Here is a 22821-nt window from a genome sequence, read left to right as displayed (position 1 = left end):
CGCGGCGCCGTGGTGGGGGAGCGGGAATAAAAGGCCGCCAGCAGACCTCTGCTCCGGTAGCACGAGAGCCGCTTTATTGCCGGAGGCGCGCCGTACAGCCCGCCGAGCGCGCGCGCAGCCCGCGGGAGGGGAATAAATAAGGCAGACGGCGATTTAAAGCTAAGTGGGGATTTTGGGGGGGAGCCGGGCCTAAGCGGGGGGCGGCCGGGCCTAACCCCGCTCGTGCTGTGCCCCGACGGGGGCGGCGGGGGCCCAGGCGGCCTCCCCCCAGGCGCTGGCCGCGCCGCCGGGGTCGCGCTCCTCGTAGCCGGGGTTGCGGCGGCCGGGGGCCAGGCGGCAGAAGCAGCCCCCCGGCGTCCCGGAGTAGTGAGCCAGGAGGGCGGCCACGCTGGTGAACTCGGCGTTGGAGTGCTGCCGTCGCGGCCGCCGGCGCGGGGAGAGCAGGCAGAGGTGAGCCCGCGGCTCGGCCGGAGGCCGCGGCGGCCGGCGGGCCTTGCCAGGGTGCCCACGCGCCCGTGCACCCCAATACCCGTCGACCCACGCGCAGGCGCACCCACGTGCAGAAGCACCCACGCGCTGTTGCAGCAAGCACCCACAAATCCAAGGCGCCGGTGCGCACTTGAACCCGACGCACCCGTGCACCCATCGCACCCGTGCACCCATCGCATCCACGCGTGTGCATGCTGGTGCACCGTGCGTCCGCACACGGCCGCATGCACCCCGTGCGCTGGTACACCCACAAATCAATGGCACCTGTGCACCCACGCACCCACAACTCAAACGCACCCATGAATCGAATGCGCGCAGGCCAACGCACCCGCGCACCCATGCATGGATGCACTTGTGCACCCACGAATCAAATGTTATTGCACAGCACAGCGTGCACGCACCCGTGCACCCACGCCCGTCGGCACCCGTGTGCACCATGCGCCGATGCACCCGTGAATCAAACGTGCCCGCGCGCCGATACCCCTGTGCACCCACGAAGCAAATGGGGCTGCACACCCGTGCACGTAGGAAGCGGACGCACGTGCACCGGTGTACCCCTGCGCCGACGCGCAGACGCAGCCGTGAAGCAAATGCGCTTGCGCACCCCTGCATCAAATGCACGTGTGCACCAGTGCATCCACGCGCCAAAGGCACGCGTACCGCGTGTCAAACGCGCGGACGCACCGGCGCGTCCGCGCCCAGACGCCTCACGCGCGCCGAACCCAGCCGCGACCGCGCGGCGAACGCGCCCGCGCGCCACGCCGCCCGCGCGCCCTCACCTCCACGCAGAACCTGCCCTGGTGGGTCCTGAAGAGGCAGTAGGGGACGACGCCGCACGGCGCCCGCACCCACAGGCACCAGCGCTTGGCCAGGCCGGGCTCGGGGCGCAGGAGGAAGGCGCCGGGGACGTCCCGCCGCAGCAGCGCGACGCCCCCGTCCCTGGGGAGGGGGCGAGGCGGCGGGTGGGCGCGGGCGAGGGGGACGGGACGGGGCGGCGCGGCGAGGAGCGGGGCGCTCCCGCGCGCTCACCTGGCGATGCCGGCGAAGGCCCACACGCTCTCGGCGAGGACGCTCTCGTTTTCGGGGAGGAAGGCCACGCTCCTCGCCCCTTTGCTCTCCCATCCCGCCGCCGCTGCGGGAGCCCGTCAATCCCCTCTTCGCCCCCAAAACCCCCACGAAATCGGGGCTTCTCCCCTCCCCGTGCCTCAGTTTCCCCTCCGGGCACTCACCGGCGTCGCGAGGCGGCTGGTGCAGCTGGCTCTCGGCCCCGCAGTCCCGGTAAGCCCCCGAGCGCAGGACTTTGCTGCGGATGGCTTTTTTGCGCACCAGAACCGGGGAGCAGTAGGGGTTCCCCGGGCGCCAGGCGCCGGCTCTGCCCTCCGCCTCCGGCCGCCGCTCCTGGAGAGGGAAGGGGCCGTGGGGGAGGTTCGGGGGGCACTTGGTGGGAGAAACGTCATGCAAAAAAACACCGTGCAAAAAGAAAACGCCACGCCAAAAACGCCGCGCAAGAAGTGCCGCCCCAAAAACGCCGGGCAAAAAAAGGCATGCAAACCACCGGGCAAAAGATGCCACGCGAAGAAACGCCCTGCAAAAACGCTTTGCGAAAAATGCCGCGCCAAAAAAATACCACGCAAAACACCCTGCAAAAAGCGCCAGGTAAATAACGTCAGCCAAAAAATCACGGTGCAAAGCGCTCTGCAAGAAATGCTGCGCAAAAAAAGCGCGCTGCAAAAAATGTGCTGCGAAGCACCATGCAAAGTTGCCGTGCAAAAAAAAAATGCCGTGCAAATATGCCCGGTGCAAAACGCCGGATAAGAAAAGGCTGTGCGAAATTATGTGCAAGGAAAGACTGTGCAAAATGCTGAACAAAAACCTGCCCCACGAAATGCCATTAAAACCAGGTTGTGCAAGACGCCGTGCAAGAAAAGGCTGTGCAGGACGGGCCGTGCAAAAACGCGCCGTGCAAAAATGCGCCGTGCTAAAAACTGTGCAAGAAACGGCTGCGCAAGGACTGCCAGGCAAAACGGCACGCAAACCACGCCACGCAAATACCGCCGCGCCAGAAACCGCCCCGCGACGAGCGCCACGCGCGTACGGCCGTGACGGAAATGCTGCGCAAAGAAAAGGCCGGGCCAAGACGCCGTGCGACAACGCGCCGCGCGATAACGCGCCGTGCAAGGGGAGGCCGCGCCAAAACGCCGGGCGCGAGCACGCGTGGCGCGCGAGCACGCGTGGCGCAGAGGCCGGCGGAGCAGCACCCGGCGCCCCGGCGGGTCGCGCCTACCCCTGCGCCCAGCGAGCCGAGGCCGGCGGGCGCGGGCAGGCGTCGGAAGGAGACGAGGGCGTTGACGTTGCGCGACACCTCCTCGGGGTTGAGCGGCTCCCGCAGCACCCCCGGGGCGTCCCCCTCGCCCGCCCGCTCCTCGGGGTGCGCCAGGAGGTAGCAGAGCTGGAAGGAGCGGCAGAGCAGGAGGTGCAGGGTCTGGACCTGGGGGGGGGCAAAGGAAGCTGCGTGCAAATATTAAAAAAAAATAATAGTAATGGTATTTTGGGGGGTGGGGTGTGTGGGAGGGGGTTTGGCCCACGCACCTCGCCCGGGGGCCCCACGAAGAGGTGGCAGAAGAGGGTGCTGGCGGGGCTGCGGGGGTTGCGGGCCACGAAGGCGAACTGGCGGTCGGCGTGTCGCCACGTGCTGTACAGGATCCGGCGGAGAGCGTGCGCCATCAGCAGCGTCTGCGGTGACGGGACCGGGCGGGGGGTGTGTGTGTGTGTGTGTGTGTGTGTGTGTGTGTCACTGGGACCAGGCACCCCTGGGTGTCCCGTCCCCCCCGGGTGCAAGCGGTGCCGGGGTCACCCCTATTTGCACGGCAGGTTGCAACCCTATTTCCAAAGGCAAAGCGGGTTCCCAAGCAAAATGCAACGCTCGGAGCGGCGCAACCCCCCCCCCCCCAAAACACCTTTCCGGCAGCACCCAGTACCCCCAGCACCCATGACCCCCCCCCCAGCACCCCTACCTCCCCGTCGGCGCCGTAGACCTTCAGCCCCTGCAAGCTGAACCTCAGCAGCACCGACCTCCTCCTGGGGCAGTCCTGGCCGGGAGAGATGCAGCGTTGGGGGGGTCCAGGCTGCGCCGCCTGGCGTCCCCCCCCCACTATTCGGGGTCGCCCCGTTTCCCGGCGAGGGGGAGCGGTGTCGGATGCCCAACCTTCAGCGCCCGCAGCTGCTCCTCCAGCCGCCCCGCTTGCTGCTGCAGGTCCAAGTCCTCCACCGCGAAGGAGCCCACGTACTGGGGGGGGGGGCAAAAACCCACCCGCGTCAGCAACAATCCCCCACACGGTGCTGCGGTTCGCCCCCCCCCCGAGGCAACAGGAAACCCCCTCCCCCCCCCCCCCGAAATGGTGGTTTGGAGGGTCACGGGGATGCACCCGCACCCAAACCTCATCTCGGGGGTCCCCCCCCCGCAGTGGGTAAATCACCTCCGCCGGCTTGGTGATGCCCCGGGCTCGCTGCTGGGGGGGTGCAGGATCCGGCCCCCTCCCGTTGGCCGGCTTCTTCTTCATGGCAGCGGGGTTTCGGGGCGAAGGCTGGATCAGGACGCAGTTGAGCGGCTCCGGTGCCGCATCCGAATTATCCGGAGCCACCACCCAGGGTGGCGTGAGTGGGATTGAGAGGTGGGAGCCTGGATCCGGCCCCCCCAGTCACCGTCCCTGTGAGGAGGGACGGGAGGGACAAAACCTGTGCCCACCGTCCCCCGTTTCCAGCCCGCTGAGCCCCGGGGAGACGCTGGGGTCCCCCCAGGGTGGTCCCCAAGTCCTGACCCCGATGCAGATGTCCCCAGGCAAAAGGGTCCCCAAGTCCTGACCCCAAAACCCAACACCAGGGTCCCAAAGCCGATGCCGGGGGCCCCACATCCCCACCCCAAGTGCCACGCAAGGGTCCCCACAGCCTGACCCCCACCCCAGTGCGAAGGTCCCCGTGTCCCGACCCCCATTCAGGGGTCCTGGCATCCTGATCCCGAACACGACGCGAGGGTCTCCGTGTCCCGCCCCGAGCACTGTGCGAGGGTCCCGTGTCCCTGCCCCGAGCAGGTTGCAGGTAGTCCCCATGTCCTGACCCCAAAATCAATGTCAGGGTCCCCAAATCCCGACCCCACATGCTGTCCCTGCATCCCGGCCCCAAATGAAACCCAAGTGTCCCCACGTCCTGACCCCCAGCAAGATGCAAGTGGTCCCCATGCCCTGAGCATGCAGTCTCACACCCCGAACCCCAGTGGGATTTTGGGGTGTCCCCCCCATCCTGCCTCTCCCCAGTGCTCCATCCCACTCCCCATCAGCCACGCAGCACCAAGAGTCCCAGGACAAAGCTGCCCTTTGGGGGTGATCCCCTGCTCCCCAACACACCAGTGACGTGGGCAGCAGGTTTGGGGGTGCCCAGCCCCTCTCCAGCCACCCAAAGGGGTTTTGCCCTCCACAGCCCTCGGCCAGGCTGAGACCAGTGCAACTCGTGTCACCGAGGCCGTGCCGCAGCTGCCTGGGTGCAAACACATGGAAAGGGGGGGTCCGGCTGCTCCAAGCACATCCTAATTGGGGGGGGCCCTATGGTGCCCCCATCCCCTTTACAAGCTCAGGGTTGCCCCTCTCCTTTCTGGCACAATTTGGGGGGTCACCCCCCCCCCCCCCCAGCCAATCCGCGGCCAGGCAGCCCCCAAGCACCGCCCCCTTTTTCCCACGCTCCATTTCTCAAAGGAGCCCCCAGCCCACCGGCCACCCTGGAGGTCGCCGAAGGAGAGATGCTGACCCCAAAATCTGGGGGGTGCGCGTGTGCGCGCGACACCAACCATCCCCAGGGACCCCCATCCTGCTGCCCACCCCCCTCCCCCCCCAGCTCACGGCTCGCTCGGATGGCTCCGGAGAAACGCAGATGAAAAATTCCCCCGCTCAGGCTCCTCTCGGCCTTGGCCAGTTGTTTTCCTCCCCGGGGTGGCTCCTCCGGCAGCTCCCGCCGTGGCGCAGGGATGCGCGACCCGTGGGCGTCAGGCCCTCGCCGCCAGCCAGGCCCCAGCGAGCCCGAGCCCACACCGGGCACGGGGCAGGCAGCAAACTCTCATTTCCTGCCTCCGATCTGCCCGCGATGAATCACTGCAATTTATCTCCCCAGTTTTCTCCGTTTCTTGGAAGCGGCGGCGAGCAGAAACGCTCGGGCTTTTTGGAAAACGCGGCTGCAACTGATTTTTTTTTTTTTTTTTTCCCCTCTCTCTCCTCTGGCGTGCCCAGAGGAGAAGCAACTTCTAACCCTGACGCACACATGTGGTCGCTCGCTTGCTCGCCACCCCCTGCCCCATTGCTCAGACCCTTTTCACCCCAATTTCTGAATTCCCCGGGGAGTTTTGCCCACCACTGTCTGCTTTCATCAGAAAAAAAAAAATAAAATAAAGAGGGATGACTCTGATCTCGCTGCAAAGCAGCCGTGCAAACCCTCGGCTCCCCAAAATCTTGCAGCCAGCTAAATCCACGGGGCTGAAGCGAAAGCTGCCCCTAGTCCCACGGATGTGCTTGGCTCCCGGAAAGGTGAAGCAACAGTTTGGGGAGGAAATGGGGTTTAACCCCTCAGGGTACATCCAAAAATCCCTGTCTTGTGCCCCGGTGCTCCCCAGCGTGCGAGGAAAAGGGTCCCAAACGGCGGCATTCAAACCTTGGGCCGCTGCCAGCGCCAGCTGCTTCGAGATGCCGTGAGCTGCCCCAGCAGAGCCTGCCAGAAGAGTCGAAAGCGTAGAAACGGTGGAAAAAAAAACCTGAAAAAAAAAATCAGGACAGATGGGGCTGAAGAGATAACGTAACGGAGACCAGTCTGGCCAGGAAGCAGAGACTGGAGAAGAGCGAGCGGCAGACCTGGTACGAACCTTCCCAAACGGGCGGTAGAGCAGCCGCTTGCTCTGCCCGCAATGCCGACGTGGGCTGGAGACTGTCCCGTTCCATCCCGGTTGCTGCTCGCCGGAACGTGACGCGGTGGAGAGGATCGGTCCTTCAGAATAAATGCAACCAGACCTGCGGCTGTTTTTTTTTGGCTTGGTGTGCAGAAATCACCTAATTAGCAATTAAAACCACAACCATAAAGAGTTTGGCGATGACCAAGGGAGCTAATGGCTGTTTTTAGCACAACTGTCTAATTCGAGGTGCCCTGCAGCAAAATTAAGCTATGCTCATGTGCGAAAAAACCGCTATTAGCCAGACCTGTATTTTAACAAGTATCCATTGGGTTGGTGGTGTGGGAATGGTACCGGGAAGAGGGAGGTTGCGTGATGCCCCACAGCTGGGCAAGGACTCCTCGTCCCCATCAATATCCTGTCAATGAGAGAAGTGGTTTTTCAAATTTGGCTCACCATAGTGCCTGCCTGCAGGAAAATGCCAACAAAACCCCCAGTTTCAGTACAAGTATCCCTGGGAAAGAGCCATTAACTAATGTTTCTAATTGCTTTACATCCCTGCAGATTACTCTTTCATCAGGGCTTTCACTCTCAATTTCCCATCAACTGTAATTTTCCTTAACCTGCTGTTTGCACCCTTGTTACAGGGCTGGGGACAATTTAGGGCATTTCTGTAAGAATTTTTTTAACTCCCAGTTGTTAGAGGGTTGCACACTGGGACAGCAACTGAAAAGAACAACTTCAGTAAGGCTATTTTCTCCTTTTTTGCATTTTATGTGAGGTAACTTCTCTCGGCACGGTACGTGCAAAGCTCTTTCCAAATAGCAGATTAAGTGAAAAGACTGTCGGGTCACATCGGAATCACCGACGCTGCCCCAATCGAAGGGAGAGCTGGTGACGCGGTGGAGTGTGTTTTGAATGCGGGCACTGCTCTGTTTGAGCAGGGCAGAGCGGGGACGATATTTTTGTCCCCACTGGCCACTGATGGGGGGCAGAGGGAGAAGAGGAGCAGCAAGAGGTTCAAACTGAGCTTTCTTCTTGCTCACCTTTGTCAGCAGAGAAAATGGGGAAGAAAAAGGTCACAAGTCCGTCCAGTTACAGAGCTTGGCAGGGGCTCAGGCTAAAACAGCCCCAGTCTTTCACGCTGGCAATGTACTTTTTAACAAAGACTTGCCTCTGCAGCACTCCACCGTGACTGTAATTCCCTCCTCTCTACATTTCCCGGAGGAGAAAGCTGTGACGAGGAAGAGAAAGGACACACAAAGCAGGCCTGGAATCTAGTTTCATTTTATTTTAGCAAACTGCATGTTCTTCACTTATCAACATCTCTACATTAGCAATTGTATAGCTCTCCAACTTTTCTTTAAAAAAAGGGTAAACAAGAGGTGACAAAACTCAGGCTCTTCATCTCTTAAAAACATATGAAAGTTGGATTCAAGAAGACTTTTATATATTTTGGTTTTAAGGTAACAGATGTGGCATGGAAACACTAATTCAAATCACCCGCCTAACCGAGAACTACCCCTTTTGGAGACCCTCGGGCATCAGACGACGAGCAGACGCTGCAGCCTCCGTTTACTGACGATCTGACTCACCGTCAAACAAACCTTGCTGGTCTGGAGGAGCCGAACGCGCCGCCTCCTCAGCCTGTCGCTCTGAGGGCCGAGCAGAAAGCAGCACCTCCAGGACTCAGTGCAAGTGCTGTATATACACTGCTTCTTCACAGAAGCGTTAAGAACCTCGTCATGCAGGGGGATCTAGGGAGGACTCTTCTGCCGTTGTACCTTCTCATTAAGAATCACATTTCCCCCAGTCATCCTGTTCCTGCTGTCTGAAGATATAAAGATCTTCTTTGAAGAATTTTTAAAAGCCAACCCTCCCCCCCAAACCCAAGAGGAACGCCATAAAAATGTACAGATTATGTATGTCCTAGAAAAGTCCTAAAATTATTGCAGAAACTAAAGATGACTTGTTCCAGGGGAGGGGCAGGCACGAGGCACAGCATCGAGATCTAACAAATGCTCGGGTTGGTTTGATTTAGTTTTCAGCTTTTTCCCCATCATTCAAGAAAAAAAAAAAAAATAAAAATTAAAGAAGTGTTTAAGCATCAGAACTAAAATACAAATGCACGTTGACTTATAAAACAAGATTGTGGATTTGACCATGGGATTCCCTGACAAGTGGAAAAATTTTACTTTTTTGCCCGAAGAGATTTCCTCATGGTGGATTTGCCCTTGGCAGAGGGTTTCACTTCCTTTCTCCCGCTGGCTGCTGGTTTCTTGGAAGAGCTGCCACCAGAGGGTTTCTTGATGGCTGGGGCTGCTGGTTTGGCTTTCTTAGCAGGGGTTTTAACCTTGGGAGGGGGCTTTGCTTTCCCCCGGCGGGCTGCGGGGGTTTTTCTTGGCTTGGGTTTGGACTCTCTTCGCTTCATCGGAGGGGCCCTGCTCCGTGATTTTGGAGGCGGTCTCTTCTGCATCCTGTCAGAAAGAGAGACAGCACAAGATCTCAGTGGAGGCGCAAATGCTACCCAGAGCAGAGCTGCTGTCGTCAATTTGCATAAATGAGGCAGATCTTGGCATCCTTGTTCTTTACCACGGATGTTCCTTTATGCAGTGGATTTCATTAGCTAAATCCCAAAAGAGCAAGAATTCCTCTGGTGGATCTGGCCACACTAAGCACTTCTCAATCCACACAGTGCTCTGCCAGCAAGGTTTCAAACTCCTTCGTTAGGCAGATAAACATAAAAATAATGACAAAGAATCAAAGTCAATCGTCAGAACAATTCAGAGACCGAAGCACTCTCTTTTCTCTAAACGGAATTTTATTACTTAATGAACAATACTTATCTTAAACCCACATTCTGAGTAAGGCAGGTTTCATAGCTGGCTACGGAATTGCAAATAATGCTGTAGGGAAGTTTTCCTAAGGAAACACTTATTAAATACAAAGAGTCCCATGTGAAATGTCACACTTTTTGTAAAGCGCAAAAGGCAACCTCTAGGAGACTAACGGCATTACAAAGAATAAATACAAGCTCTCTTCACATCTGGAGGAAAAAGAGGTTAGCTTCAAATTATGGAATGGGGGAGATTGTTCTCTCTGGAACAAGGGACAATTAGAAACATCTTCTTCCAACACCTCCCGAGCAACAGCCTTATAGACAAACCACCACAGCAAGAGACAAGCCTGTGTGCTCTACAGCTCTGACAGCCACTTTTATTTCATCCAAAGGAGCCCATTTATCCCTCATGCTGCCATACCTCTTCTTTGGTGGTGGCTCTTCCTCCTCAGACTCCTCCTCTTCAGATTCTTCTTCCTCCTCAGATTCCTCCTCTTCTTCCTCATCAGATTCCTCAGAGTCCTCATCCTGCTGCTTCTCTGGGTAGAGCACATCTGGGCTACAAGAGGGTTCTTGTCAGAGTGAGACTTAATCCTAAGGGTACAACTTGAGGGTCAGAAAGCCTTGGGTAACCCTGGCTCTCATCAGGCACTGCTGCCCATCCGCCTGTGAGGTTACAGCTTTAAGCCTAATCCAGAAATACCCCAAGACTTCTGTGTTTGCTGTCTGAGCCCAACATTATTTAGTCTCTGCAATGGCAGAAGTCACCAGGAACACCCCAGCCCTAAGCTGTCCCTTCTCCAGTTCTCTTCCTCGTTGCTCCTTCTGTGCAAACGCAGGAAGGCAGACAACAAAGGGACAAGATCAGACTTCAGTGACTCTGAAGGCAGCTGAAGCCACTGAGGACTTTGTATGCAATAAAAGAAGATGAGGAGCAGAGATTTTAATGACTGCGCTGCCATTTGGCTCTTCGTGGGACACTAAGTCACCATCCCTGGGCTCCACGTGGCCCAGCACAACATACGCTCACAGCAGGAGAAGAAAGGCTGTTTTAGTCTCACAGTAGCTAATCTAGGTCATCTTCCCTCCTCCCACCTCTCCTCCACATCGGCATCAAGAAAGGCAAACAGCTGGGTCCTACTTGTTATAAGCATCCTCATGTTAAGACCACCACCACACTACCTGCTCACGTGAATTTGTTTTAGCATGGGAATGCTTAAATAGCCCCCATCCTACAAAAAAAAAAGGTGCATCATTCTCAGGTACTCTGTCATACTGAGCCCAATATTTTTATTGCCCTTAAAAGCTTCCCTTGCTAATGACGTCAGTTTTGTGCTCACTCACAGTCATTACCCAAGTAGTGTCATTATCTAGAGTATGGGTGACAACGTTGCAGTTCATCAGTTATTAAACCCTCCACAAACTTCCCTGCGATCACGAGGCTGGCCTATGAACTTCAGCACTGCTCTCTGGCTGACCAATGCAACACTCATCTTGACCGTGGTTTTACAGCCAAGCTCTTTACCTAGGATAATAAGGGAAGCAAAGTTGAAAGGTTCCACTGAAGCCCTTTCCAGAAATTTGCTCCATCCAGCCGTTCTTCTCACATTTCTGCAGGGTTCTCTTCAGTAGATGAACTGTGGAAAAAAAAAGAAAAAAAAAATCAGAGAAAGGTCGTGTTACTATCTTTATCCACTTGTCTAACCTTACTGCTCTCTGCAGTGCCCTCTGAAATCAGAGATGGAGAGTCAGGATGAGACCAGGACACCTGCAGAGGAACGAAACAGGTTCCTGGAGACCTGGAACTGGAGACCCAAGACTCGTGAAGACATCACCGCACGCTTCTTTCTGCACTCAGCAAAAAGCACCTGCGCTGTGTAGGGGACAGCTAGACCACTGCATTATAGAAGTTTTAGTATGTCTTATTTAAAGGGAAATTGTCTCGCAGTTAATTTCCAGAAAGAAGTTACAAGTGGTTGTTCCTGAACACTTAGTAAACGTGGCTTTAAATGCTCCAAAGGAAGAAGTCAAGAACAGTGCAGGTTTTTGACGTCACGATCTAGGGATCCTCCTTTATAAATGCATTCAACAGCGCCATGTAACTACTTCTGTCCAAACTTAACCCAAGTCTCAGTTTTCTCCAGCCTGTTCTCCAAAGTGTTTTTTAAAACAAGTCTTCACCCTGTTTTTGCCTTCCTCCTGTTTTAAACTTAGTATGTAGTGCATTTTTCCTCATTCTGTTTTGCCTTTTTTTTTTTAAAAAGGAAAAATATTTGGTCTAGAAATATGACAAATGCACTTCTGATTCCACTCTTCTGTCCCACTGTGCACCGTGTAAGAATTGTAACCGAAACTGTGCAAGTACAGGGGATTTTTGTCTCTGGCGAAGGGCTGAAGTTCAAAACCATTTTCAGCTTGAATTAGAGGGACTATTTACATATTTAGTCTTCTCCAAAGCAAGGGAAAAGCAAGGCCTGTCCCCAAGCACATTCCACATTGAGGAGTGGAAAGAGAAAAATCCAAAGAAACATGCTGGCTGAACTGTCATCTGAATCTATTCTGTACGATTAATGCAAGAGTATCCACTCCAGACACTTATTCAACACTCCCGAAACAGGCTTTTATCAAGAACTGACGTTGCACAGCAAGAGAATCATTTGGGACAGAGCCATATTTTCACCAGCTTACTGGCTACCTCTGCTGAAATGTTTTACTTTGAATGGCACTGGAAGAGCTTGCACAGCTAACTGAGTTGATTGTATCCATTAAATTACTAGTGTGGCAACATTAGGATCGTCATAATTCAAGAGCTCTTTAAAAACCCCACACTTTCATCAACAGGAGCAACAGGTAAAACATAAGGCTGTTTTAGTCTGGGTATCAAAGATCAATAGCAGCACGTAAAGGATTTGACTCCAGTCAAGTCCAGTTATAAGTACAAGGTATAAAATGGGGAGGAGTGCCGAAGCACTTGGCTCTGCAGTGCGTACCCGTCTGCTTTTACATCTCACCAGATCTTCCTCCGGTTGCTCTTAAAACAGAGCAGAGATCATCAAAATTCCTTTTATGTAATGGAAGGAGAAAGAAAACAACAGATTGCAAGCTGAAATTTCCTTATCTGACTTGCAAGACTGACAAGCGCTGGAGGCTGGCTAAACACAGGCCTCTAAGGACAAGGGTAATTTCCAGTGGTCCTGAAAATAAAATCACGCAAGGGCTTAGCAAGCCTGGAAACTCTCTTCCCTGCCCCAAGATTAAGTAGTCATGCTTGACATCAGTCTCTAATTGGCAAAAGGCCTCGGGCAACTTCTTTAGCCCACACTGCTGTGAGGGAACCGGCGCTCTTCTGTCTCGACGAGTTCTGCCTCAGACAGCAGTGCTGATGCTGTGCTTCAGCTCCAGGTGAAGAGTGCAGGATCAGCAACCTCCTCTCCGGCCCCATGTCCTGAGGGATGGCACCAGCACTGTGAAACCACAGTAACAAACTGATCTACTTTCAGGTTCGACTCCAGCTGAGACCATTGCAAGCTCATCCTGCTTCAAATGAGCTCCTCAGCTAAACAACTGCATCAGGCCTCGGACCAAATAATGCAAATAAGCTATTGGAAGTTCTACTTTAAAGTTTCTGTCAGTATTGCTTCTGCTAATGCAAAAGTCAAAACAGACATTAGTGTCATTCCTGGGAACAAAGACATGCCAAATCCCTTACAAAATATAACAAGATTAGTTTTTCTCCTCACTTGCTTGACCTTTTGAAATGAGAGCCAAAGAAGGACCTCAAACAAACCGGTAAGAGGGGTGCTCACGATTTTTTTTTTTTGAAAGTCAGACTATGCAACTTCTCTAAATAAAAAGCAACTAGGAACAGCATTTATGCCAAGCTGTAGCCTTTCAAAACAGAGAGGACAGATGAAATCAACTTGATGATTTAAGAACAATAAAGTACTTTAATACTATCCCCCCTTCCTGGGAACATGCTATAGACAAGAGAAACATGCATTATGTCTCAGAAACCAGCCTTTGTCAGGCTTGAAAGGAACTAATGGGAATTAAAAACACCAAGCATCTCCGCAGCACAAAGAGCTGAGCAGCTGTCAGATCCGCAGCAAGCTCAACAGAATAGTTTAAAGGTGCTGCACAGACACATCTGCAGCTGCAGGACTCTCTTTCAGCACCTAAAAGAGAAGCGGTTCACGGATCGGTACTTTACCCTGGAAGTTGGAGTTGGTCCCTGGGTGGTTTTCCAGGATATACTTCTTCAGCGCTGTGGTGGAGCAGGTCTTCGGTTCATTCATGGCCGCAATAGCAGACAGGATGGCATCTTCCATCAGAGTCCCACCCAGCAGGGGCTTCTCCCCTGATTTCTTCAGCTATTTTCCAAGGAGGAAGAGAAAAGCATCAAGACAAAATTCTCCCAAACCAGGTCAGGACAAGCTCCTCTGCACCAGGTGGGTCGGCGCTCCTGCATTAGCACAGATATGTTTTATATTAAAACACTGCACAGGGAACGCTGCTTTCCCAGCTTTAATTGGGAGGACAGGCCTATTCAGTCAACTGGTCTGGAGTGCTTTTTATCGGTAACACATTGTCCTACTCCCCAAATACACTGCAAGGATGTGGCAAGCTAAGGGCCTATCGCTCAGGGAAGGAATTAAGTCAGATCTTCCTCCAGCCCACAGACCAAATGTACCCAAGAGGCTTCTATGGCACAGACATGAGAAAGAGACGTTGCAGGCATCTGGGGTACCTACTGCACTTACAATTAGTGATGGAAAGGAAAGCTTACCCCACCATCTCCCCTACTGTGCTAGTGAGTCAGAGCTGAAGCAGTGTGGAGCATGCTAAGCAAGGAAGAAGGGGGCTGCTCCAGAAATGTAGACCAAGAGGAGAATAAGAGTCCTACTGCTTCATAGCGTGACAACTCCTGAATATGACAGGCTGCTAAAGAAAGGCGTACCCAATGAAACTGGGTAGGGAGAGGGCACATTAACTTATATCCGAGGCTTGTGGTCAGTACAGTCAACAAAATAAGATGAACTCTGGCTCTGACCTGGAATGTCCCAGACGCTCCCTTCCCTGTGATCTGCTCTAACTGGCCCTTCTCTACAGCTCTCTGCAGGGCATTCTTCAACAGCTGGGGTCTGAAATACAGGAGGATAAAGCTTTACGACACACACTGACAGCTTAAAAAACAAAGAGAGAAACAATGCTTTATACAGAGTGTGAGTAGAGCAGTACTTACAAGTGGTATCTGCCTACATACAGACATTTTAAATGGAGATCTGTCAGCAAGTGCTGACTGCATGAGAAGAACAATGTATGTTAGTGGAAATTCAACTGCAATGCTTTCTGGGTGTCACTGCGTATCCAGAAACAGACAAGCTTCGCTTGGAAGGATTTATTAATTTTGAAAAGCACATTTGGACTCGGTGGGCAATGAGTACAAGCCCCTGTAAGAGATGATGCACAGAGTTTTCCAAGATTTGCTTCCTCCCCAAGCCTTGACCTGCTCCGTATGGGCAAAGTTAAGGATTATTGTAAGCTTGTGCTGGTTCAAGCATCCAGAACCAAGTGGAACAAGATCCCAAGGAGAGGCCTTCACATCTATGCAGCTAAAGGGATTGGTTTTGGTTAAGGATGGAGATGCCTAGAGCAATGCTGATGTCAGCGTCAGGAACAAAGATGAGGTGTGGAGGCATGCAGAAAAAGGCACAGCTTTTCCTCGACCTTTCCTGCAGGCTCTACAACGCAGAGCCCCGCCAGTCTGCTGAAACACTGAATTGAATCACTGTGAAGTGAGGCAAAGCCCGATGAAGGCTGCGTTCCACTGCCCCTCTGGAGCTCTGCTTGCAAAAGCATCCTCCTGCACCTACCTTATATCTACTTTGAGTTTGGGGTAATACTGAGACACGTATTTCTTGATCAAGCTGTAAGAAGCTTCCTTCGGCTCACAGAGGCGGGTGAAAGCGAGCGGCAGGATATCTTCCAGCTTGACTTGTTGCTCTGCAGTCGAAGCGGAAGTGCTTTTCTGAAATACACATACTTTTACGCATCAGTGGGGCCTAAAACTCTGGGTTGTCCGAACTAGCAATGCACAGGTGGGCAGAAGTGCTCCTGACACTGGCCACGGATCTGGAAAATCAAGTTCTGTAAAGCAGCTCTTTAAATTAACAATTTAAAAAGTTTAGTAGCAGTTTAAGGAAAAATCGAGCAAATTTGTCTGGAATTTTCATACGAGTCTTAGGAAAGTTTTACAAATATAAATTGCTGAGTATTTAACCACACCTGTATTTTTAATGGATTCCTTCCTCTTTCTACAGGCATTTTCCTCTGCTACCCTTCAATGAAACAGGTGAAAATGATACATGTTGATATGAAACACAAAAGCCATCAAAAGCAAGACCCATTCACACAGGTCAAAATCTTCCCAAAAAATGAACAGCTAAACAGAAGTGCCTTTTTTTTTTTTTTCTCCTGACAGAATGAAATCTTGATTGAGGCCAACACTCCCTTCTCCTGAATTTTCCTCCATCCCTGTGTTACTATGAGGGGGGGGATGATCAGAAAAAAAAAAAACCAGACTGTTCTTTATACAGAAAAGACAGCAGGGAAATGTGCTGAAGTTTCATGATTTTGATGCTGAACAGCAGCTTTGCAAATGGGTGAGGGTGCTGCTCACCCAGACAGCTGCTCGACTGCTAGCTGAATTTACCAAAACAAAAGCAAGCTATTTGTTCTGCTGCAACAGAGAGAGAGTAAATACAAACAAAGACACCGATATGATGCAGACAAGAAAAGTGATGTGTTAGGAGTTATCAGGTGCCTTGCTCAAACTTCTCGTGGAGCCAGTGAGCTCTATTTAAAAAGAAGTTACACTGCAATTAGTTTCCTTCAGTGCCCTCACACCAAGTGCGTCACTGTTTCCTTCAGTTTTAGGACTTTTGGTCTCCCCCGTAGCCAAGAGATAAGCACCAAGGCATTACAATACTCTCCGGGTTCACCCGTCTAAGCTGCAAGGGGATCGGTATTTCCAGCTAAGCATTTTGTAACTGCAGTGTTAGAAATGCGTTTCATATGCCCAGCGCAGCAGGGAGTGGAGAACAGTGGTGCTGGAACCACGACCTATTGTGAAGACTAGGCTCAAAAAACACATCACATTTTACTACCTCTGAACAATATACACCCAACATCAGCAGCTTTTGTCCAGAAGCCTTAGGACATTTTCTTCTTCCTCCCTCTGCCCTCACAGCTGATGGAAAAATGTTCATCTGACAGTCCTGAAGACTGAAGTCTTCCATTTATCCACGCAACAGATATAACAGAAACAGCAGTAGCATGAAGCTCTCTTACAATACCTGAGAGGCATCTCTCTCTACCAGGTAAAGACAGAAGAGGAACTTCATGGTTATTCAGTTTTCTGCCTCTGAACCAAAGCCTAGGGGTTTAACGTAAACATCGTAAAACGAAGATTTTGATTATTCTACTTGGTTTTAATTTCTCATACTAGCTTTCTGATTCTGATTTTAGTGGGATGGGTGTTTTAATTACAGTACTTGGGGAGGAGAAGTACAGCGAGGAGGAGAATACTGTTTGGGTTGAGGTTAGGCTGCATTTGATAGGATAACGTGTTTCAGTGCAAGATTTTTCAGAGTATTGTTTAAAATGATCCATCTTACCTTTCTGTCTCTGGCTTTTGGAACAGTTTTTCCTGCATTAGACACCACCACAAAGCTCCCAGAAGCTCCCTTTCCTTTCACCTAGTTTGAAAGAAAGTCCATTTCAGTCTTTAACAAAAGTAACTCAGAATAATGACAACCTGAAAGAGACTAATTGACATCGTTATGCAGATTTTGAATGCACCGTCACCCTGGTTATGGCAGAAGCCTGATTTGAACCCACTGACACTTAAGACTTCACCACTGACACAGTAAGATCAGAAACCACAGCCAGACATTAACAACATACTCTGCTGTCCTGACCAGGAGACCCTAGCAGATATCACAGGCATAAATTACAGCGTTAAAAGAAACATGCTGCTGCAGCAAGTGACATTGCTGGACTCAGTTTGAAGACACATGCTGCTGCAATGCCGTATGACACAACACTAAGAAACGGTCATAAATTGCACAAAAGACAACTGCACAAAGCGTCTGGTTGACACAACAATGCTGAAATTCTGTCAGTGTCTAACAAAGTGGAGACAGAGGGTGATCAGCCTCCACGAGGGAGAACATGATCACCCCAGAAACCTGCTAAGGGTTTCTTAAACTCCTATGTAATTCAGTAATACCCCCTCCAGTGCTGTTCCACAAAGCAACTCTTACCTGTCTAATGATTCCTCTCTCCAGCTCCCTTTTCAATGCTTGCTTTAGAAGATAGCCTCTCCTCTCAAGCTCCAGGGAAGGGTATTTGTGGATGATATATTTACGTATTGCAACCACCGATGCACCACTCTTTTGAAAGCACGCCTGAAAACGGAAGCAAAAGGTTAGTAGAAACCACCTGCACTGAAATTATCTTGCTGTGGGACTGGAAGAACAGAGATTGAACTGATGCATACAGGCCAGCACATCAGTACGGGATGCCAGGGCTGGCCTTTTCCCCACAATGACTCAAGAGTATAAGATATGACTAACAAAATACTTAACTTTCCCCTTCAGAAGCTGAAGGGCAGACAACACAAAAGCGCACAGCAAGCACAGATCGACTACTCCCCAATTCTGAAGCACTTGCAAGTAATGGCATAAACACTACATGCTACTACAAAATATAGCCCCCTTTTGGCAAACCAACACTGCACAACCAGTAAGTCATTTTACTAATGTCAGACAGAGTAATCGTTAAGTCAGAACAAGTTGCTATTTTTTAAAGAAAATGGAGGACAGACATTAGTAAACTAGTAAAAAAACCCAAAGTTTAAGTTCATGTTTTGAAGATAGAGCAGCTGGAAAGGCCATCTTGCTATTAAGGCTGGTGGAGCCCAGGCCTTCTGTGAAGGCGACGTGCGTGAACTAAGCCTCAAGGGGGGAGCAGGAGCCCAGCTACAACTGCACAGGTCTTCTCTTACAAACAGGAGGGATACACTAAACAAAGACCAACACCACACTGGAATGTTAGTTTACAGTATCTCCATCTGTCCTGAACTAGAATCAGTTAACGCTGAAAAAAAAGCGCCTATCAAATAGATGGATTAATCAAGCTAAATCAAGTTAAATATGGCTAGAAGGCACACCAAATTAACTGATGACAGCAATCAACCAGGTTATGTCATCCTAGCTGTTTCTAATAATGTAATTGGGGAGGGAAGCATTCTAAACAAAGAAATAACCTACAGGGCCCCTCATCATCCCCATGGACTCACATTTCAGCTCCATGGGCTTCCAGGCAGAAGCATACACGTCTTACACAGTAAGCTTCCTGCTAACAGGCAGCACTATCATCTGTACCATCAGCAAGCCGAAACTGTGGATTTTAGGCACACAAATTATTCTGCTTTGTGACAGATGAACAAAAGCAACATTTGTCTCCTGCTTACCCTGATGGCCTCGGTTAGAATAGCATCCATTTTGGGACGTGAGGTGGCAGCCATCTGAGTTTGCTTCTGTGCTCTAGCTAGCTGGCTAGCAGAAAGAGTAGCCCACGCAGGAATGGTCTTTTTCACCTTCTTCTCCTTTTCCTTAGACTGATCCTTCTCGCTTAGAAAAAATACAAAGCAATAGTAAGACAAAAGACACTGTAAAACAAGTCAACAAGCAGAACGACACCAACAAAAAGCCCAGAACATTTGACATTGAAAATAACTGAAAGAACATTTTGATGTTTCTAATAGGAAAAAAAAAAAAGATCCTATCTTGGTATTCAGCCTCACACATGTTCTAGAACAGCAGCTACACTTGATTGGTAGCTTTTTCCTCAGAAATATGAGCATCTTAAGGGACCCACCCTATTTTCCCCATCTCTCCCACCATCTTTTCTATCTCTAGAACACCACTTTCTTCAGAATCCTACCCAAATTCCTGAATTCAGCACTAAGCAAGCCTTACTCCTTTTTGGTTTCTTCTGAGGACTTTGTTTCCCCCTTCCCTTCATTCTCAGGTTCCTTTGGCTGTTCTGCTTCACTGGATGCAGCAGGCAGGGTTTCATTCTCTTGTTCTTCTTCAACAGAGGCAGACTCCTCAGAAGTGACTTCTGCATCTAAAAGATGTGAAAATGCACCAAGTGACTGCCTAAAACTAGTCTCTATTCTTCATGAAGGCAGAGGGGGGAAAGAAAAAAAGCTTAAGAACACCCCCCCCCCATTATTTCCCCCCAATTTCTCTAATTTAAACAGGTGATTTGAATGTAACTTCAGAAGTGAACAAAACTACTGAAAGAGCTTCAATAAGGTGCAATCAGCCATCAAATGCCAGAATAACTCCAAACAACATCACGTAGCATTTTCACAATGAACTAATTCCCCCAGTCTTCTCCTCTTAACTCCAGAAGTTCCTGTTGCAATCATCCCCCAGAGGCGCCTGCGTGGGGAAGGGAGGAGGAAATCAGTACCATGAAACACTAGTTGAGGTTTATATGTTTTTAACTCGGAAAGGTGCAAAATCATACATCTCTACAAGAAATTTGGATAGATACATACAAGTAGCTTTGTTTATGACCCACTAGTCTTCAGATACCGCTGTTTCTGTGCCACGCACTGTGGTACCTGACAGATTTTAACCATTCGATCACATTTTTTCCAGACGTGGCAAAACTTTAGATTGCACATGCATTTGCAGAAGCACTTGTCTATCAGCAGGATCAAATCCAGTCAGAAGTCAACTTATCAAGCAAATTAACTCCAGTATATTTAGCTGAGAACAGGCCTTCGAAGCTGGACTGCCTACTAGATAAGAGGCATATAAACTGCCATTACCCACTTTTTGGGTAAAGAGCTGGCTACCACACAGTAGACAGGTTCTCTGTCTCTGAGAAGAAGCTTAAGCACTCCTGCTACGTTCTTGTGCATAGCTTTCCCATGGATGCATCATGCATTTAAAATACGCAGTGTATTAGTAGTTAGTTTCATATGTTATTTATTTGTGACACCAAAGAGAACAAAGTCAACGAAACTAACCGAATATGACACTGAAATGACACATTCTAAGAAACTGAGGTGAAGCTGCTCAGAGCAAGACACATTAATATCAGACTAGATTTTATGTCACATTGTGGTAAAATCCTTTTGTTCAGGAAAAGAAAGAAAAAAAATGATTAAATATTTTGTTTTTCCACTCATTAACTCCACCTTTTGATCTCAACCCATCTTCCTGACACTACTGAAACTTCAGAATTTCTACCTTTACTCTAAAGAATATGCATGCTTAAAAGGGGCTATATTTAGATATATTTTCATGTCTGGAGCGTTGGAGCTTTGCCACAGGATATGAAGGACGAAACAAATGGGCTCACACTGAAAAGAGTGGCTACAAAATACAACTTCCCAATTATCCAGGAAAAGCCTATGAAAAGAAGCTAAGCATTAATAATATTTCAATCATGGCAGTAAGGTTTTTTCAGGAGTTTCAGAACACACGGCTATGTTTGGATATACATTAACAATCCACTGTAGAACTATTACCGTACCCGCTTTGACCTCTTCACCTTCAGCAGGTTTGCTTTTGGGAGGAGTTTCCCGGGAAGAAGAATTCACTGAGCGACGGATCGGCATTGTGTCGTCTTCAACTTTCTAGAAAAAGTATACAAAAATCAGTACAGACACTGGAAAGAATCAGGAAGTCTTTGAAATGGGATTAAAGTAAATCAAGCAGCATATGTAGAAATATTCTGGTTACATTTGGATTTTTCAGAATTTTAAAAGACAAATAACCCCTCAAGCCAGCTTCTTCGAAGCATACTAGGAGAGGACAGTTTCACATTTTAGTTATAAAAGAAAGAATTTTTTTTTCAAATTAAGTGAGATGACCATTTGAGGATTTTGACAAATATAACATCTCAGGGAAAGCAGGGATGGGGAAGGAGAGTGCTTAGAGGGTTTATTAGACTCCCAATTGAGTTTCCTACAAGCAGGGGAAAAAGAGTACCGAGTAACCTTCAGCAGGACTGGAAGTCAAGGACTGATCCAAGGGCAAGCTTGGAGAATGGGCCAGCCCCTACCTCACTTAACTTGTCCGTGTGGATCAGCTGAGCTCCCGTTAAGAGTGGAAGCGCCTTATGATGCACGGGTTCAGCTTCAGACAGATCAGTCGCCATTTAAATTAATTTCTAGCCCCAAGTGCAGGTAACACTGTGGAGCCCCAGGTTTTAACCCCAAGGACTTTTTCCTAATGGTTTTCACAGTGCAGTGAGGAGCCAACCTAAAGTACAGAAAAGATGTGGTGTGAAAATTAACAAAACAAAAACATCTACGTCCATGTATCTAACAAACTAAAGATTAAAAAGAAAAGAAGGATAAATGACTTGCAGCTTATGACTAACATAACTGACAATCAACACTTGCATTCAACAAAGACACTAAAACATGTATGCTTTGAAACTTGAGTGCTATGGATGTAGCAGAAATGGTAAAGGTATAAGCCAGACCTGCAGCCTGCTCCATTAAAACATATCTGAAAGAATAAAAAGGCTCTTTAAATTAAACAGAAAGCATGAAAGCATTAATGAAAAGCAGACATTGCACTGTGCCTAAGGACGTTGAGGTAACTAGTCAAGTCATTCACTTTGGGTAAAAGCAGGAGCTGACACATTGATCCAGCTTCTATCAGCTAAGGAATTAAACCATTAAATCTGTTAGGCACAAAATACATAGACTGGGGACCTGAACCATGCCCCTCCCAAACTAAACCCCATGCAATTTATAGAAATGAAGGAGTCCTTGAACAAGAAAATAAGCATCAAAACAGCAGCCTCCATACCTTCTACAAAAAAATTAAAGCTTTGCAAAACTCTCCTCCAAACACTTGCACAGTCACAGGTACTGAATGGATTAAGCTTAGTTTAACCCTCATCAAGACTCACCCCTTACTACCACTACACTTCTACAGCCTTTCTTACCTGCTGCCCATCCGCCTGCATCAGCCTCTCCTAAGGAGAGGCAAAACACAGGGTTTACCTCTCATTCACGTCCTCTTCTCAGCACCCCCTTTAAAAACCTCAAAAGCAAAACCTCACCTCTAGCAATCCAGGGCTGGACCCGTTCTCCCCGGTTCCATGCAGGATCAACCCCCGCACTGCCGCCTTCCCTTCCTTACAGAGGGATAGCCAAATGCTCCCAACTTCTACCTCTCTGGATGTTTTCTTTTGCTCAGATGAGAAAGCAGACACTTACCATAAATTTTCACTTTTAACTTTTCCCCAGCCTGAGTGTCTTCCTCTTGAATGGAGACCTAACATCACTCCTGGCACTGTTTTCAAGATGACTCTCACCACAGTTTCAGCACTTTGCACTGCATTCTCCATTGCAGAGGTGGATGCTCCGTACCACATCAATACCACCCCTATTACTCTGTATTCTTGCCCAAAAGCACAGTCCTCTTATTACGCAGCAGCGGGGACTCCTCGTTGATTGGAGGGATTC

At 50.1% G+C, this 22821-nt stretch overlaps 2 protein-coding genes across 3 annotated transcripts; both read right to left on the bottom strand.

Moving 5' to 3' along the window:
* Positions 1-210: 210 nt before the first annotated feature.
* SH2D5 (SH2 domain containing 5) lies at positions 211-4049 on the bottom strand (the record flags this gene model as incomplete). Its single annotated transcript, XM_082009476.1, has 9 exons — positions 211-411; positions 1269-1428; positions 1519-1621; positions 1719-1887; positions 2774-2977; positions 3079-3222; positions 3504-3578; positions 3695-3775; positions 3966-4049. 9 exons carry the CDS (start codon positions 4047-4049, stop codon positions 211-213), a joined length of 1221 nt encoding a protein of 406 aa, XP_081865602.1.
* Positions 4050-7955: 3906 nt separating this feature from the next.
* On the bottom strand, positions 7956-21497 carry HP1BP3 (heterochromatin protein 1 binding protein 3; the record flags this gene model as incomplete). Of its 2 annotated transcripts, XM_082009428.1 has the most annotated exons (12): positions 7956-8889; positions 9673-9810; positions 10777-10888; positions 13462-13621; positions 14302-14392; positions 15125-15279; positions 16928-17008; positions 17576-17719; positions 18787-18946; positions 19295-19445; positions 20871-20973; positions 21402-21497. In XM_082009428.1, the coding sequence occupies 12 exons, from the start codon at positions 21495-21497 to the stop codon at positions 8604-8606; spliced, it is 1677 nt and encodes a 558-aa protein (XP_081865554.1). In that variant the 3' UTR covers positions 7956-8603. The 2 variants fall into 2 exon arrangements, with proteins under 2 accessions (XP_081865554.1, XP_081865555.1); XM_082009429.1 differs by lacking the exons at positions 7956-8889; positions 9673-9810 and having other exon boundaries at positions 10519-10888; positions 20871-20970.
* Between the last annotated feature and the right edge of the window lie 1324 nt (positions 21498-22821).

The sequence above is a fragment of the Phaethon aethereus genome (genome assembly GCF_964289735.1).
Source record: "Phaethon aethereus genome assembly, chromosome: 21".
Taxonomy (NCBI): domain Eukaryota; kingdom Metazoa; phylum Chordata; class Aves; order Phaethontiformes; family Phaethontidae; genus Phaethon; species Phaethon aethereus.
The sequence above is the reverse complement of the archived record's forward strand: the minus strand, read 5'-3'. Positions and strand labels throughout refer to the sequence as shown.